At 42.1% G+C, this 16,936-nt stretch overlaps 1 protein-coding gene across 4 annotated transcripts in view; it reads left to right on the top strand.

The window, feature by feature from the left end:
- The window catches only part of LOC106870606 (short-chain dehydrogenase/reductase 3), a 93,035-nt gene extending 87,127 nt beyond the window's left edge, over positions 1 to 5,908 (top strand). Inside the window, exons 6-8 of one of the 4 annotated variants that reach the window (XR_016244820.1) lie at positions 1,526 to 1,638; positions 2,475 to 2,585; positions 5,646 to 5,908. Coding sequence is in view for 2 of the 4 variants with exons in the window: in XM_089365490.1 (XP_089221616.1) it covers positions 1,526 to 1,625 (100 nt within the window). In the remaining 2 variants the exon portion in view is untranslated. The remainder of the gene's footprint in view (positions 1 to 1,525; positions 1,639 to 2,474; positions 2,586 to 5,645) is intronic. The other 3 variants (XR_016244821.1, XM_089365490.1, XM_089365491.1) reach the window with 3 other exon arrangements.
- The last annotated feature ends 11,028 nt before the right edge of the window (positions 5,909 to 16,936 follow it).

Here is a 16,936-nt window from a genome sequence, read left to right as displayed (position 1 = left end):
CTTTAACCACACCCATTGTACAGTGCTATATATCTCTCTTATCTTTAGCCACACCCACTGTACAGTACCATATATATATATATATATCTCATCTTTAACCACAGCCACTGTACAGTGCCATATATCTGTCTCATCTTTAACCACACCCACTGTACAGTACCATATATATATATATATATATCATCTTTGGCCACACCCACTGTACAGTGCTATGTATATCTCTCTCATCTTTAACCACACCCACTATACAGTACTGTATATATCTCTTTCATCTTTAACCACACCCACTATACAGTACCATATTTATCTCTCATCTTTAGCCACACCCACTCTATAGTATTTTATATTTCTCTCCTCTTTTTATCCTTGCAAATAACTTGTCAATTTTGTCCTAACACTAACTGTTCATTATTTTTCTTTTTCACCTTTTTTTACCATTCCACTTGGAATTTAACAAATCTTTACATCACCATTGCTAAACATTACAACTTTCCATAATTTTGAAACATCAAGAAATTTGATATTTATATTTTCGTTTTATTTTTTATCTTTTACTTGTTTCAGTCATTAGACTACGGCCATGCTGGGGCACCACCTTCAAAAATTTTTAGTCAAATGAATTGACCCCAATACTTACTTTTTTCCTTTCAAGCCTAGTATTTATTCTATCGGTTTCTTTTTGCTGAACTGCTAGGTTATGAGGACGTAAATAAACCAACACCAGTTGTCAAGTGGCGGTGAGGACAAACACAGACACAAAGATACACACACACACGTGCACACACACACACACATATACACATGACAATCTTTTTTCAGTTTCTGTCTACCAAATCCACTCACAAGGCTTTGGTTCGCCTAGGGCTTTAGTAGAAGACACTTGCCCAAGGTGCCATGCAATGGGACTGAACCCAGAACTATGTGGTTGAGAAGAAAGCTTCTTACCACGCAACCATGTTTTATTTCATCTTTGTTTATATAATTTCATGAACACAATGCAAACAATTATTATTATTATATGCTCTGGTGTAGTACCAGGCAGTGGCTCTCATGGCTTCTGATCATAATTGATTGGAAGTGTTATCATGTACATTGTTTTGTCTTGGTATAAAAGATGGGCTACAGCAAATATTCTGCTCAATACCACAGATTTGCTTGTCAGTTGTTTGACCTTAACCAGTTGAGCATGTCCTTTGGAAACATAGGTGTTTTGTTCAGCATCCTTAAACATCTCTCATTCAAGGGACCTTTTGAGTGGGACTTGAAAAAAATTCTAACTGGGCCCGCTTGCAAGGTCATGTGCTGTTTATCTTGATATGAGATCACTATGTCGCGCACATATGGTTGTGATGCATGTGCCTGGTATACCCTTATCAGATGGGTAGTCATGATGGGTATATATTAGGCTTCATATATTTGTACCCCAGTGTCAATATTATTATTATTGTTGTTGTTGTTGTTGTTATTATTATTTTAATTTTGTTTCTAATTAGTGACTTTGACAATTCTATTTCGCAATTAATAGGCTCATGCCCTTTGAAGTGACCACAAAGTTAAACAAGTTCTTTGGTGTTTCAACAGCAATGGAAAAATGCAAGAAACTTGGAAATGCTACATCAAGCTGACTGAAATCTAAATGTAATACTTGTTTTTTAATGATTTACTATTCTTTAATATATTTTCTTTATATTTTACATTTTATGGAAATCCCTTCCATTCTTATTTCTTTACTGCTCACAAGGACAGACAAACAGATTAAGTCGATTATATCAACACCAGTGCATAACTGGTACCTATTTAATCGACTCCGAAAGTATGAAAGGCAAAGTCGACCTCGGCAGAATTTGAACTCAGAATGTAGCGGCAGACAAAATACCGCTAAGCATTTTGCCCAGCATGCTAACGTTTCTGCCAGCTCGCCACCAACTGGTACTGCTAAGAATGGAATCCCTTCCATTCTTGCCACTTAAACCCACATCTTTCTGAAAGTATATTCTTAAAGTTTTTTAAGAAATTGTTGTTGTTTTTTTTCTTTAACTTTTCTTTTTTTTTTTTTCCAAACTTTGAGTATCTTTATACTTTATTTTGTAATTTGACATAAATAATTTAATAAATAAATAATCCTTTTTATATTATACACAATAAGGCCTGAAATTTTGAGGGAGCTAGCTGATTACCTTCACCCCAGTTATCAACTGGTACTTATTTTGTTGACCCCTTCCTCCTCTCAAAAGGGTGAAAGGTAAAGTCGACCACAGTAGAATTTGAACTCAAAATGTAAAGCCAGAAGAAATACCTCAAAGAAATTTGACCAACTTGCTAAAAATTCTGCCAATGCATTGTCTTAATAATAATAATAATAATAATAATAATAATAATAATAATAATAATGATAATAATAATAATAATAATAATAATAATAATAATAATAATAATAATAATAAAATGCTTTCTAATTGATGTATCAATATCAGCAGATGACAACGTTTCCCTAAAAGAGAATGGAAAAACTTTCAAAATACAAAGACCTGGAAATAGAGGTAACTCGAATGTGGAATCTAAAAACAGAAACAATTCCTATCATAGTAAGTGCCTTAGGTATAATAAAAAAATATTCAGACAAATACATAACAAAAACACCAGGACTTACAAATATATATAACATACAGAAAATTGCACTACTGGGTACTGCACACATTCTACGCAAAACACTTTCAATACAGTAACCATAAGAGCATCACAGCAAACCACAGCACAGAACAATAATAATAAGTCATAAATCCCTTAGCAGTTCCAGTTGTTATTTATAGTTTGAATGTGTTGAAATGGAATGTGAGCAAAATAAGGAAGATGAATTGGAAAATCTGTAAGCTGCTGACTTGCAATAAGATGCACCACCCAAAGGCAAATGCAGAAAGTCTTTACCTTCCCAGAGCCCAAGGAGGTCGAGGCTTGATCCAATTTGAAATCTCTTACAAAACCACTACAATTAGACTGGCCAAATATCCTGAAACATCTAATGACTGGATGCTAAAACTCATGAAAGATGTAAGAAGCTTCATTTTGTTATGAAGGAGAGCAAAAAAATCTGTTATTGAGTTCATGCATAATACCCAGGTTGAACAGCATAATGGAAGCATGGCAACTGTTGTTGCAAAGAAGGTGAAATCAATGGCATCCTGTAGGGATGAAAGGCAAAGTTGACCTCGGTGGAATTTAAACTCAGAACATAGGGACATATGAAATGCTGAAATAATAATAATAATAATAATAATAATAATAATAATTCTTTCTACTATAGGCACAAGGTCTGGAATATGAGGGGAGGGGACTAGTCGATTACATCAACCCCGGTACTTGACTGGTACTTAATTTATCAACCCTGAAAGCATGAAAGGCAAAGCCAACCTCAGCAGAATTTGAACTCAGAATGTAAAGACAGACAAAATACCACTAAGCATTTCGCCTGGCATGCTAAAGTTTCAGCCAATTTACCACCTTAATAATGATGATGATGATGATAATTCTTTCTACTGTAGGCACAAGGCCTCAAATTTGTGGGAAGGGATTAAGTTAATTATATCGACTCCAGTGTGTGACTGGTACTTATTTAATCAACCCCAAAAGGATGAAAGGCAAAGTCGACCTCAGTGGAATTTGAACTCAGAACGTAGCGGCAGACAAAATACTGCTAATCATTTCGCCCGGCGTGCTATCAATACTGCCAGCTCACTGCCTCAATAACGATAAAAATAATAATTATAATTGTCTCTTTATTTAATAGGTTATTGAAGGTAAAGTTATAGACTTGGCAGATGAATATGTTAAGCATATTTGCAGAGTTGTAATTCTATAGAAAATATTCATTCATACCAAGCATCAATCTTTTTGCTTTTGTTTTTTGTTTTTTTTTTAACTTTCATTTGCGAACATGCATGAAAATCTAGATTTTTCTGAAAAATCATGTTGGTGCCAACTTTTCTTGAACAGCTCCGTAATTATTGAAAAATCTTTTATCCATATCTTTAAGAATCTAATCGCATTTCTTCCCAGTGAAATGGATAGGAATGTTATCGAATAATATCTGAAATTTGAATATTGGTTTGAAATCAATATCTTAACCATATTAAATCATTCTTGAAGATTTATTAGGAAAATGGCTGTTGTCTGACAGTTCTGTATCCAGTTACATGATTATATTTATTGATTTATGGCAGTTTACACTATGCTAGCACATCTTCTAAGGCTTCTTCCAGTTCTCTTGGATACTGGTAAGGCCTAGCAAGAATTCATGTCAGAAAAGACCAACACAATACAGAAATAGATTTAATTCCTTGAAGTATTGAATAATTTCATACTGTTCGGTTCTGCATTAAAGTTCAGTTGAGGTTGATACAGTAAACTACCTACTAATAATATGTTTGGATTGATGCAACAAACTCTAATCCATTCACCCATCCATTTTCTCTGCTCAATTGCTTGTATGGTCATTGGTGTTGAGCCCTTCATAGAATTCTATCAAAAGCAACCGTCATTAGACTTTCCTGCTGGGTTTCCAAACATGAACAACTGAACTATGGATATTCTCCAACCATCTTATTCCTAGTTTATCCCTAAGTCTCCTGCCAGTTGTGGGGCTAGTCCTCTGGCACTTTCTCCATGGGGTCCTACCAGAAACAACCATCATTACACTTTCCAGCTGGATTCCAAAGTGTGACCAACTTAGACTATGGATTTTATCCAACCATTTCAATCTTGGTCTACCCCATTAGGTCTTAATAAGGAAATATTGCTATTCATTCTCATTTCATCCAGTTTTTTTTAGTTTTTTAAATTTTATTTTCTGTGTACAGATGGATAATTAATAACTTTGTAAAACCTAAGTTTAGCTTATATCTCTGTGTGTATGCTGTGTCCAGATTGGAGACAGTAGAGTAAAAAAAAAAGTGACATGATGTGAATGCTATAAGAAAACATCCAAACAAAATCTCATTTATCTACAAACAACAACAGAAATAACCTATCAGAAATGACAAGGAAATGAGCCCTCTTTTACTCTTTTACTTGTTTCAGTCATTTGACTGAGGTCATGCTGGAGCACCGCCTTTAGTCGAGCAAATCGACCCCAGGACTTATTCTTTGGAAGCCTAGTACTTATTCTATCGATCTCTTTTGCCGAACTGCTAAGTTACAGGGATGTAAACACACCAGCATTGGTTGTCAAGCAATGGTAGGGGGACAAACACACGCACACACACACACACACACATATATATATATATATATACATATATACGACGGGCTATCCAATATGTTCTTCCCTGTTTACAAGACTGCAAACAATGTGGGTTTTTTTCTCCAGGCTGCTTTGGCTGCTATTTTCTAGCAGGTTAGGTTCCCTTCATAGCTAAGTGCATATAGTAACAAATGTTTTATTTCTAGAAAACTACCTGCCATAATACAGATTTAAAACGGAATTGATAATTAGCAACCGGTTAAGATCTTAATATAATTTTAGATCTGCGACATGCCATATTTCTTCAATGCAAATTTGACAACATTAACATTTGCTATGATATAATGTCAGTCCATTAATAGATTGTGTTTTTTATTTATTTATTATTATTATTTTTTTTTTTTTGCAGAAGCTGTTCCAGAAACACATCAAAGTAACTGAAGTAACAGTTGTTTTTGTACTTGCAATTTTAAAAATATTTTTTTGTAAATACGTTTTGATTTTTTTCTTTTTTTCTTTTAAAGATTTTTTTTTTTTTTTGTTAAAGGTTTTTTTCAAAGAGATAACTTTTGTAACTTCAAACCTTTTATCAATTAATATACATTCACTTTGATCTGCCTTTTGATGTTGGAATGTTTCTTTTGAAAAATAAACGATGAGATATTCAACCGCCTTCTGACTGCATGCCGTTTCCATGTCAGGAAACCACTTATTTATTTATTTATTTTTTTTGTCTTCAATGTCTTTTATAATGATTTTATTTTCATTTTTTTTTTTTACCCATGTTCTAAATGTTTTGACCATGAACAGGCTCGGGGCATATTTTGAATAGGTACGGTTCTATGAGCAAGAAGTTTACTTCACAAGCACAAGGTTTCAGATTCTATTCCATTGCATGGCACCCCTGAACAAGTGTCTTCTACTAGGGCTGACCAGTGCTTTCTAAGTGAAATTTGGTAAACAGAAACTGTACAATCACGTGTGTGTGTGTGTGTTTTTGTGTGTGTGTGTGTGTCTGTGTGTGTGTGTGTGTGTCTGTGTGTGTGTGTGTGTGTGCATCATTATCATCACAATCATCATCAGCAGCAGCAATAATCATTTAATGTCCATTTTCCATGCCAGCATAGATTGGATGATTTGATAGGATCCGACGAGTCCCACGACTGTGTTGAGCCAATGTTAGCTTTCGCATGGTTTCTACAGCTGGATCATCATCATCATCATCATCATCATCGTTTAACATCTGCTTCCCATGCTGGCATGTGTTGGATGGCTTGACACGGAGCTGGTCAGCTGGGAGCTGCCCAAACTCCAATTGTCTGTTGTGACATGGTTCCTATGCTTGGATGTCCTTCCTGGCACCAACCACTTTACAGAATGTACTGGGCACAGCTTTTTCATGGCACCAGCAGTAATGAGGTTGCCATGTAACTTGCAAAATGAGAGAAGAGAAGGAAAAAGCTCCCTTGACCAAGTGATTGAGTGTATTGGAGGGGTGATGGATGTGGCCTTATGTGTGTGTATTTGTCTTTATTTATTTCCATATTGACACTGCTTAGGCAGCAGTAATATTTGTTTATGCCCTGCACAAACAAATTGTCCAAACGTTCTGTGACTTGGCATGCAGATTTCAGTGGAATAAAGCACTTCACTTGAAAACAAGTAAGAATTAGAGTCGAGAATGCTTCCAGTTGAAGAATACTCACTCAAAATGTTTCATCCAACCCATGTCAACATGAAAAGAAAGAAGTGGTGTCATTCCATTGGTGTCCACTTCTTATCAGTCTACTACCAGATGAAAGCCTCAGCATGCTGTTGCTAATGTGTCTTATGTCACCTGTATCTATGCCACCTGTCCACACTGGCTGATTGCAAGATATTGGTCAGAATGTTCTTATAATAAGATGGCTAAGGATTAACCCTGGCTAATCAGCACCAATGAATAAAGACATACTTCCATGTATTTAATCCATTTATTACAGCCTTTGTTATTTCAATTAATTTTGAAAACAATGAAAAATTTAGTAAAATTATTTTATTATTATTTACCTGGTGTTTAGAACTGAAATTTAGATAAAATTTTGATGGAATATTTTTAATTTAAATCACTTTAAAGCTGGAAGCACATATCATAGAACTTGGGGCAATCTTAGACAGATTGGTATCAAAAGATTTAATTCATTTGTTCACAGAATATAAGAACTATGATTGCCCTGAAACTACTACTACTGCTGCTGCTGTTGTTGTTGTATATTCCTGGATTAGCTCTGATAAATCTTTTGCCTTAACCCTTTCGTTACTGTATTTATTTTAGATGCTCTGAGTTTTTTTCAATTACATTAAATATAACAAAGAATTTAGTAAAATAACTTAGTTATCATTAAGTCTTTCATTCAAGACCTACCACAAGTATCACCCCCAGAATTGTGGTATTGTGCATCAAGAATTTATCCCCCAAGGCCAGATCGTCAATCAAGTGTTCTATTGAAGCGTCTGAAGGAGGACATTCAGCAAAACCGGCCAGATCTGTGGAGCGTGAAGAATTAGATTCTTCACAAAGACAATGCCATCCTGTCACCAAGCTCTCCTCACTTGTGAGTTCTCACCAAAAACAATAAGGTATCACTTCTACAGCTGCCCTATTCACCAGATTTAGTCCCTGTGGATTCGTATTTCTTCCTCAAGATCAAAATACAGCTCAAGGTCACTGTTTTAACACTGTTGTTGAGATCAAGAGCGAATCACAGAAGGTTCTTGACTTGTTTATGGAAATTGACTTCCAGGTCAGATTCCAAAAGTGGCAGGAATTCTGGGATCAGTGTATTGCTGCACAAGGGGAAGTTGATGTTAAAACTTAGGTAAATAAGTTATTCTTTTATTAAACATAACTAGTCCAGGAACTTGTTGATACCACCTCGTAGAAGCAGCTTGTATAGGGCTCAGAGGACTAGATACAACATGGGTAGTGAACCATGAAGTGAACCATGAAACTAGCAACCTCCAAGTAGTAGACATTCTTGTAATAACATAGAAAAAGCTGGCAGCACATCTATGGACCAGGAACTGGACTGTGTCAGTGAGCGACTATTTACCATTTTGTTTTATCTTCTGCTTGTTAGAGTCACTGAACTTTGGTTGTGCTGAGACACTATCTTGAAAGATTTCAGTTGAAGGAATCAAACCCAGTTGTTATTTTTCTTTTTAAGCCTGATATTTATTCTATTGATGGCTAATGCTGAATCACTCATTGACAGTGACATAAACCAACATTGGTGGTCACAAGATGAGTATGGGATAAACAAAACACACACACAATTATGATGGGCTTCTTTTAGTTTCCATCTGTCAGATCCACTCACGAGGCATTGGTTGTCCCAGGACTATAATAAAAGACATTTGCAGTAGGACTGAACCCAGAACCAGTTGGCTGGCAAGTCGACTTCTTTATTTCATGAAGATTGGCCATGAAGGCCTTACATAGAAGAAAGGAAGCTGCGGGCTGGACAGTAACACAAATGAGATGAAACGATAAACAAAGTATGGTATTGATGAGAGGAGCAACGACACCCGCCGATCGATTGCCCCTCGGAAACACTTTTCTTTTTTTCTTCTTTCTTATTAACAAACAATTATAATAACATAAATTGAGGTGCTGAGTCTCATTATCCATCATCCCTAATCAGATCCCTTGCTGCCTGCAGTCAATCCTGCAGCATCAGTTTGGGGACCCAGAACAGAAAATTATATTCCTCCTTAGAGAAGAAATCAATTATTTCATAAAACTCGCTCTCTTCCATTACCTCCGCAGCCACCTACAGAGGCCAATCGATGCAGGTCAGGACCACCAGTTCCCTGCAAAACCATTTAGAAAGCTTTCTACAGCCCCTCCCTTGAGATAGAAGACCACAAATTCTTCATTATTTTCACTGAGAGGGGCCATGGCTTCCTCTGTCAGTAGCACAATTCCCACTGATGAAGCCTCTCGCACTGATGGCACACATCCCACCGGCAGAGCATCGGTCTCTGTCAGCAGCACAGCAACTGTCTCCCGTTTCCTTTTTTCCTTTTCCTTTTTGAGGTTGCAGGAGTCGGGACCTCCATCAGCACACCCAGTGGGTCCTCTTCCTCTCCCACAACCTGTGTGTCCCCTGCTCACTTTTCTCTTTCTTTTCGTGGAGGCAAGTAGACTTATCACACAGCCACACCTGTGCCTGTTTGTTTTACATATTTAATACTGATTTCAAATAGTGGCACAAGGCCAGCAATTTCAGAGGAGGAGCTTATTTGATTACATCAACATCCCCACTCCCAGTCCTCAACTGGTACTCATTTTATCGACCCCACCCCAAAAAAGGATGAAAGGCAATGTTGCCCTTAGCATAATTTGAACTTGGAACATAAAGGTGGACAATATTCCACTAAGCATTTTACTCAGCAAGGATAAGATTCTACCAGCTTTCCACCTTATATTGTATTATAGGCAGAGGGTGCACTGTGCTCTGTCTGTCTATAGTTGTGAACTTCACCGATTCCACTTTATATTGGGTGTATTGGGCACAAGGCCTACAATTTCAGGGGAGGGGGTAAGTCAATTATTTCGACCCCAGTGCTCAGCTGCTATTTATTTTATCGACCCCCAAAAGAATGAAAGGCAAAGTCAACCCCAGTGGGATTTGAACTCAGAACATAAAGACAGATGAAATGCCAGAAAGCATTTTGGCCGGTGTGCTAACAATTCTGCCAGCTCACCACTTTCTATATTCTATTATTCTTCTAGTCTTGTTGTGGTCATTTGACTGCAGCCATGCTGGAGCACTGCCTTTAGTCAAATGATTTGACTCAGGACATATTCTTTGTAAGCTTAGTACTTATTCTTTCAGTCTCTTTCACCGAACCGCTAAGTTATATGGACATAAACACACCAACACTGGTTGTCGAGTGATGGTGGGTGGGGGCACAAACATAGACACACAAACATATACAAAGGCTTCTTTCAGTTTCCATCTACCAAATCCACCCACAAGGTTTTGGTTGGCCCAAGGCTACAGAAGGAGACATTTGCTCAAGGTGCCACACATTGGCACTGAACCCAGAACCATGTGGTTGAGAAGCAAGCTTCTTATTTCTTTATTGCCCACAAGTGGCTAAACATAGAGGGGACAAATAAGGACAGACAAAGGGATTAAGTCGATTACATCAACCCCAGTGCATAACTGGTACTAATTTAATCAACCCCAAAAGGATGAAAGACAAAGTCGACCTCGGCGGAATTTGAACTCAGAACGTAACGGTAGACGAAAAGCGCTAAGCATTTCTCCCGGCGTGCTAACGTTTCTGCCAGTTCGCCACCTTGAAGCAAGCTTCTTATCACATAACCAGCTTCTTACCACATAGCCACACTTGCACCTGTGTCTATTTAATATCAAACAGGATGAGCCTTAGTAAACTTATCAAAAATTTGTTTCAAGTATTTGTCAGTGAAAGCAAAAAGTGGCTGAACCTAACCTTTGTCTTCTTCTTCATATGTATGGTTTCCAAAGGAAATATTAGCAAATCTTGTGAGAGATAGAATTTGCGGGAAAGCAGTACATTTACATTGTTTAGGAATGGTTTAGGTTTCTGTCTCTTTGGAATGTATATCCCAAGTTTAGAAAACGTTGGAGAAGGCAATAAAATTGTTAAGGTGACTGTCCATGATGGATATAAGAGTGTAACTATAAAAAAGAACCTGCTTATCTTTTATCATTTACTTGTTTCAGTCATTGGACTGTGGCCATGCTGGGGCACCACCTTGAAGGGTTTTAGTTGAACAAATTGTGGTATGACGTCAGTGTCTGGGGAGGCTGACCGGAAGGGCGAGTCGACCGGAAGGGCGAGTCGACCGGAAGGGGAAAAAGGGCAGAGGGAGCCTCGATCGGGATTCGTGCCCTTTTCGAACGGGGCTGCGGTCAGGACAAGACGTGTTAAGCGACGGTCTAGGCTTGGGAAGGTTTGGGAGAAGCAGCTGCTATTCCTGGTGTACTTTGGGTCGGGGCAAGCTTCAAGGATCGGATACCGCAAGACGGACTCGCAGTCGAGGAAAGGAAAACCGAGGTAAGGCGATTACATCTCGTACGCACACACCACAAGCTATTTCGGCCCCACGTGCAGAAATTCGCCGCGATGGCAGCCACCAAGATTAGGATCGCCAGCGATGTGATCAGGCCTTTTAATGGCGAAGATGTGATGGCTTGGATACGAAAAATTAGGCTCGTTGCCAAACTGCAAGGAATAAGTGATGTAGCGAGTCTCATGGCTCTGTACTTGGAAGGGATCGCCCTGACCCTCTACCTAGAAATGGACGAGGAAGAAAGATTAAGTGCAGAGAACGTCGAACGGAGGCTGAGAGAGGCATATACGGAGAGCGAGTACGCTGCCTTCGTAAAACTAGGAACGATTAGATGGGGGGGGGGGAGAACAGTGGATGAATACGCGGCGGAAGTGCGAAGACTGGCCACGCTGGCTGGGTTTACGGGAGAAGGCCTGGACAGAGCGGCGCGGCTGGCGTTTGTAAATGGATTCCCCGACGACGTAGGGATCCGATTGCAGCAGTTGCCTGGCGGGAGAAAGATGGCGCTCAGTGAGCTAGTAGCGCAAGCTCGCGTGTTGACACAGCACGTCGGAAGGAAGCCGATAGCGATGGCGGCGACAGAGGCACGTTCCGACAGACGACAGCCTGAGAGCGGCGTGAGAAAGCCTACCGAGCAACGACAGCGGCCGTTCTCGGGCCGGTGTTTCAAATGTCAAGTGCCGCACATGGCGAGGGAATGCGCCGAATCGGGGCCCGTCTGCTATCGATGCAGGAAGACTGGGCACATCGCCCGTGATTGCGACCAGGGAAACGACCGTGGGGAAGTTGCTGCCTCTCAAACTTTCCCCGCAACCAAGTAGAGGCGCTGCCCGTGGTCGGAGTCGAGGTCGAGGGGAAGAAGTTCAAGGCCCTCGTGGACACGGGTTGCACGACTACCCTCGTGACGCCAAGGGTGGTGAAGAAATGGGATGGGACGAGTAGCGTCCGAGAGGTCGACGGTAGAGAGATCCGTTGCAGGGGCAGCTCCAGTCTGGAGATAGCGTTACCGAGCGCGGCGCTGAGGCTACGGGTGATCGTGATCGACTATGTGATAGACGGGGTTGATGTCGTGTTGGGGATGGACGCCATCAATCATCTTGGTGGCGTTAGGATTGCAGGAGATGAGGTCATGTTCGGAAGCGTGGGGGCATCGTGCGCCGTGAGTCGGGACCGCCAGGGAGAGCAGAGCCCCGTCGAGGACAGCGCCGCTTACACCATCGAAGACAAAGATTTTCAGGCGGCGTTTGATGGTCGGAGGTGGACGATAGAGTGGCGATGGAAGGACGAGCCGCCACTACTAAAGAACAGGGCGAGCTGCTACCAGCATACGTTGAAAGGTCACGCCGGCGTCGAGTTCGACGAGGAGGTAGAGAGATGGATCAAGGAAGGAGTCCTTGTCCCGTGGAAAAAGGAGGTGGTGAGTGGAGTGCTGCCTCTGATGGCGGTGGTGCAGCCGACGAAAGGAAAAGTCAGACCGGTGCTGGACTTTAGGGAACTGAACGAGCATATATCGTGCCACACGGGAGGCGAGGCAACAGACGTTTGCGGTGAGACGTTACGTGTGTGGAGACAGTCGACCAAGGCAGCGACGATCGTCGACTTGAAGTCGGCATATTTGCAGCTCCGTGTGAGTGACAAGCTGTGGCCATACCAGCTGGTGCGGTACAAGGGCCGGACGTACTGTTTAACCAGGCTGGATTTCGGGCTGAATTCCGCTCCGAAAATTATGGCGATGGTGCTCAAGTCCGTCCTAGTGAAAGAGGAGCGAATAAGGAAGGCCACCAGTTCCTACATCGACGACATTTTGGTTGACGAGACTGTAGTGCCAGCCACCGAGGTAGTAAGAGGTTCGGGCTGATTGCGAAGCCGCCTGATTCGACGGTGGGGGGAGCTGCGCTGGGGCTGAAGCTACAAAAAGGCAGATCGGGTGAGCTGGTGTTCCGGAGAGGAAACGAGATCCCAGAGCTGAGTTCCAGCGTCAGCAGGAGAGAGTTGTTCTCGGTTTGTGGGAAGTTGATCGGACACTATCCGATCGCTCGTTGGTTGCGCATTGCATGTAGTTACATCAAGAGACGAGCAGAGGGGGAGAGTTGGAGTGACAAGGTGGGAGAGGCGACGGTGGCGATGATGCGGGGAATCCTGGAGAGAACGAGAGCGGAAGACCCGGTCAGAGGAAACTGGCATGTGCCCAAGACGGAGTGCGGGACGGTTTGGTGTGATGCTAGCAGTATAGCGATAGGGGTTGTGTTGGAGATCGAAGGTGCTGAGGTGGAGGATGCGGCCTGGCTACGGAAAGCGGACGACTTCAACCACATCAATGTCGCCGAACTAGATGCGGTGCTGAAAGGGGTGAACTTGGCCCTGAGATGGGGACTGCGCTCGATCGAGATCCGGACGGATTCGGCCACCGTGGTCGGCTGGGTAGGAACAGTAATTACCAGCGAGAAGAGAGTCCGGACGAAAGGTGCCGCGGAGATGTTGGTGAAACGCCGCCTAGGAGTTCTGGGAGAGCTGATCGCCGAGTTCGGACTGAAGCTGAACGTGGTTTTCGTGCCTTCGGAAAGAAACAGGGCGGACGCACTGACCAGGGTGAAAAAGGCGTGGCTGGAGGAACCGGAGGAAGCAAGGAAAGGGATAGCAGCAGCGTGTCGGCTGGGTGACTCCGAACTGAAGGAGCTACATGCTATGCACCACTTGGGGATGGATAGGACCCTGTATCTGGCGAAAATGGTTGATGCTGACGTCACTAGGAGAAACGTTAAGAAAGTGGTCGCGAAATGTGACAGATGCCAGTCTATTGACCCCGCCCCGGGTGGGCATGAGCAGGGGAACCTCTCAGTAGAGTGCAACTGGAAGAGACTGGCTGTGGATGTGACGCACTACCGTCAGGAAATGTATCTCAGCATGGTCGACTGCGGGCCGGGCCGGCTGGCCATTTGGAGGGAGCTGAGGACAGGCATTGCCGATGAGATTGCCCGCATTCTCAACGGGATATTCTTGGAGAGGGGTCCTGTGGAAGAACTGCTAATGGACAACGGGGCGGCGTTTCGTTCGGAAGCGTTGGGAGAGATGCTTGACCGGTGGAAGGTGCGACGATTATTTAGAGCGGCGTATAGACCGAGCGGCAACGGAATCGTTGAGAGGCACCATCGGACGATCAAGGCCATGGCTGAAAGGGGGCACATTTCGCCCCTGGAAGCGGTCTACTGGTACAATATGTCTCCCCGATCCGGACAAGCGGAAGAGTCTGTGCCGCACAGAGCGGTGTTCAAATATGAATGGAGGCATCCCTGTAAGACGCCGGAGTTCTGCGAGGAAGAGAAGGGACCCGCCGGCGTGAAAGTAGGGGAGGAAGTTTGGGTCAAGCCGCCGAAGGCACGCTGCACATCACAATGGGGCAGGGGAACAGTGACAGCGGTCAATTCCAGAAACAATGTCTCTGTGGATGGAATGCCGCGTCACGTGCTGGATCTGCGCAGGATAGACACTTCGTCGGATGAAGAGTGCGATGGAAACAAGCCACCTAGCTTGAGAAGATCTCGACGTGTAGGGCACCCTCCCGGTTGGATGGCGGACTTCGAATTGGAGTAGGGGTGAACGTGATCTTTAAGATCAGGGTGGCGTGTGGTATGATGTCAGTGTCTGGGGAGGCTGACCGGAAGGGCGAGTCGACCGGAAGGGGAAAAAGGGCAGAGGGAGCCTCGATCGGGATTCGTGCCCTTTTCGAACGGGGCTGCGGTCAGGACAAGACGTGTTAAGCGACGGTCTAGGTTTGGGAAGGTTTGGGAGAAGCAGCTGCTATTCCTGGTGTACTTTGGGTCGGGGCAAGCTTCAAGGATCGGATACCGCAAGACGGACTCGCAGTCGAGGAAAGGAAAACCGAGGTAAGGCGATTACATCTACTCGTACGCACACACCACACAAATCAATCCCAGTATATCTTTTATCATTTATTTGTTTCACTCATTGGACTGTGGCCATGCTGGGGCACCACCTTGAAGGGTTTTAGTTGAACAAATCAATCCCAGTATATCTTTTATCTTTTACTTGTTTCAGTCATTGCACTGTGGCCATGCTGGGGCACCACCTTGAAGGGTTTTAGTTGAACAAATCAATCCCAGTATATCTTTTATCTTTTACTTGTTTCACTCATTGGACTGTGGCCATGCTGTAGCACCATCTTGAAGGGTTTTATTTGAACAAATCAATCCCAGTATATCTTTTATCATTTACTTGTTTCACTCATTGGACTGTGACCATGCTGGGGCACCACCTTGAAGTGTTTTAGTTGAACAAATTGACCTCAGTATTTATTTTTCTTTTAAAGCTTGTACCTATTCTATCAGTCTCTTTTGCGGACATGCTTAGTTATGGGGACATAAATACACCAACACATTTGCACACACACACACACACATACACACACACAATGGGATTCTTTCAGTTTCTATCAACCATATCCACTCACATGATGTTGGGTGGCCTGAGGCTGCAGTAGAAACACCCAAAGTAACACGCAGTAGGACTGAACACAGAACCATGTGGTTTGGAAGCAAACTTCTTACCACACAGCCATGCCTGCACCTATGTAGAAAATTTAAAGAATCTGGGATAGTTTGATATGCAAATGCAAAGAAGACGTTAATAGATAACATGAGTGAGTTGTTCATATTAAAAAAAAGAGAGAGAGAGAGAGAAAGAGAGAGAGTAAAGGAGAGATAACAGAGTCTAATGTGTGTTCTTCATTGTGCACCTCCACTTCAAATTGATAGTTAGTATGAAAAATGAGACTCCATCAGCCAGATGTGATGGGGGTATCCTATCCCAAGTGTTTGTGATGAGCAATGTCTGCTAGCTGTCTACTTTATTACCAAATTTACAAGACAGACTTTCTGACAGGTAAGCCATTCACATCAAATGTCTTAAAACTGAATTAATGCTTTTTTCAATGAAGTGGTTTCTGTCAAGTTTGCTGTTGCAGTTTGGATTTCCAGTTGTTTAGTATAGAGTCAGTTGAGGCTGGACGTCTAGGATTTTGATAATCCTTACAATGTCTTTGGTCGATATTTCAAATTTAAAAAAGGGCTGTGAGCTGGCAGAATTGTTAGCATGCCAGGCAAAATGCTTGATGGTATTTCGTCCCTCTTCATGTTCCAAGTTCAAATTCTGCCAAAATTGACTTTGCTTTTCAACCTCTCGGGGTTCATAAAATAAGCACCAGTTGGACACTGGGATCAATTTAACCAACTTAGCTCCATCCCAAAGCTGCTGGCCTTGTGCTAAAATTTGAAACCAATATTTTAAGTTTAAATACAAGAGAATAATAATTGACAACTTCCACATCATTCTTAACTCCTAACCACCTAAACCCGTCATATCCAGTCCAAGTATTCTGTCCTTGTTTTATGTTAAAACCAGCCACATCTGGCCTCTCACAGCTACCCTACAACATCACTCTAAAAATAAACAATCATGTCACTGAATTCTTGAAGCTATGAAATCATGGAATATTAATTCAAAAACAATGTGGATAAATAAGGATTGCATTTGACATGAATTAGTTAAGTATTGCAGCATGGAAGGTGTTTATA

Source organism: Octopus bimaculoides, chromosome Z, assembly GCF_046866305.1.
Source record: "Octopus bimaculoides isolate indiv1 chromosome Z, ASM4686630v1, whole genome shotgun sequence".
NCBI lineage: Eukaryota > Metazoa > Mollusca > Cephalopoda > Octopoda > Octopodidae > Octopus > Octopus bimaculoides.
This window is presented reverse-complemented; position numbering and strand designations above follow the sequence as displayed.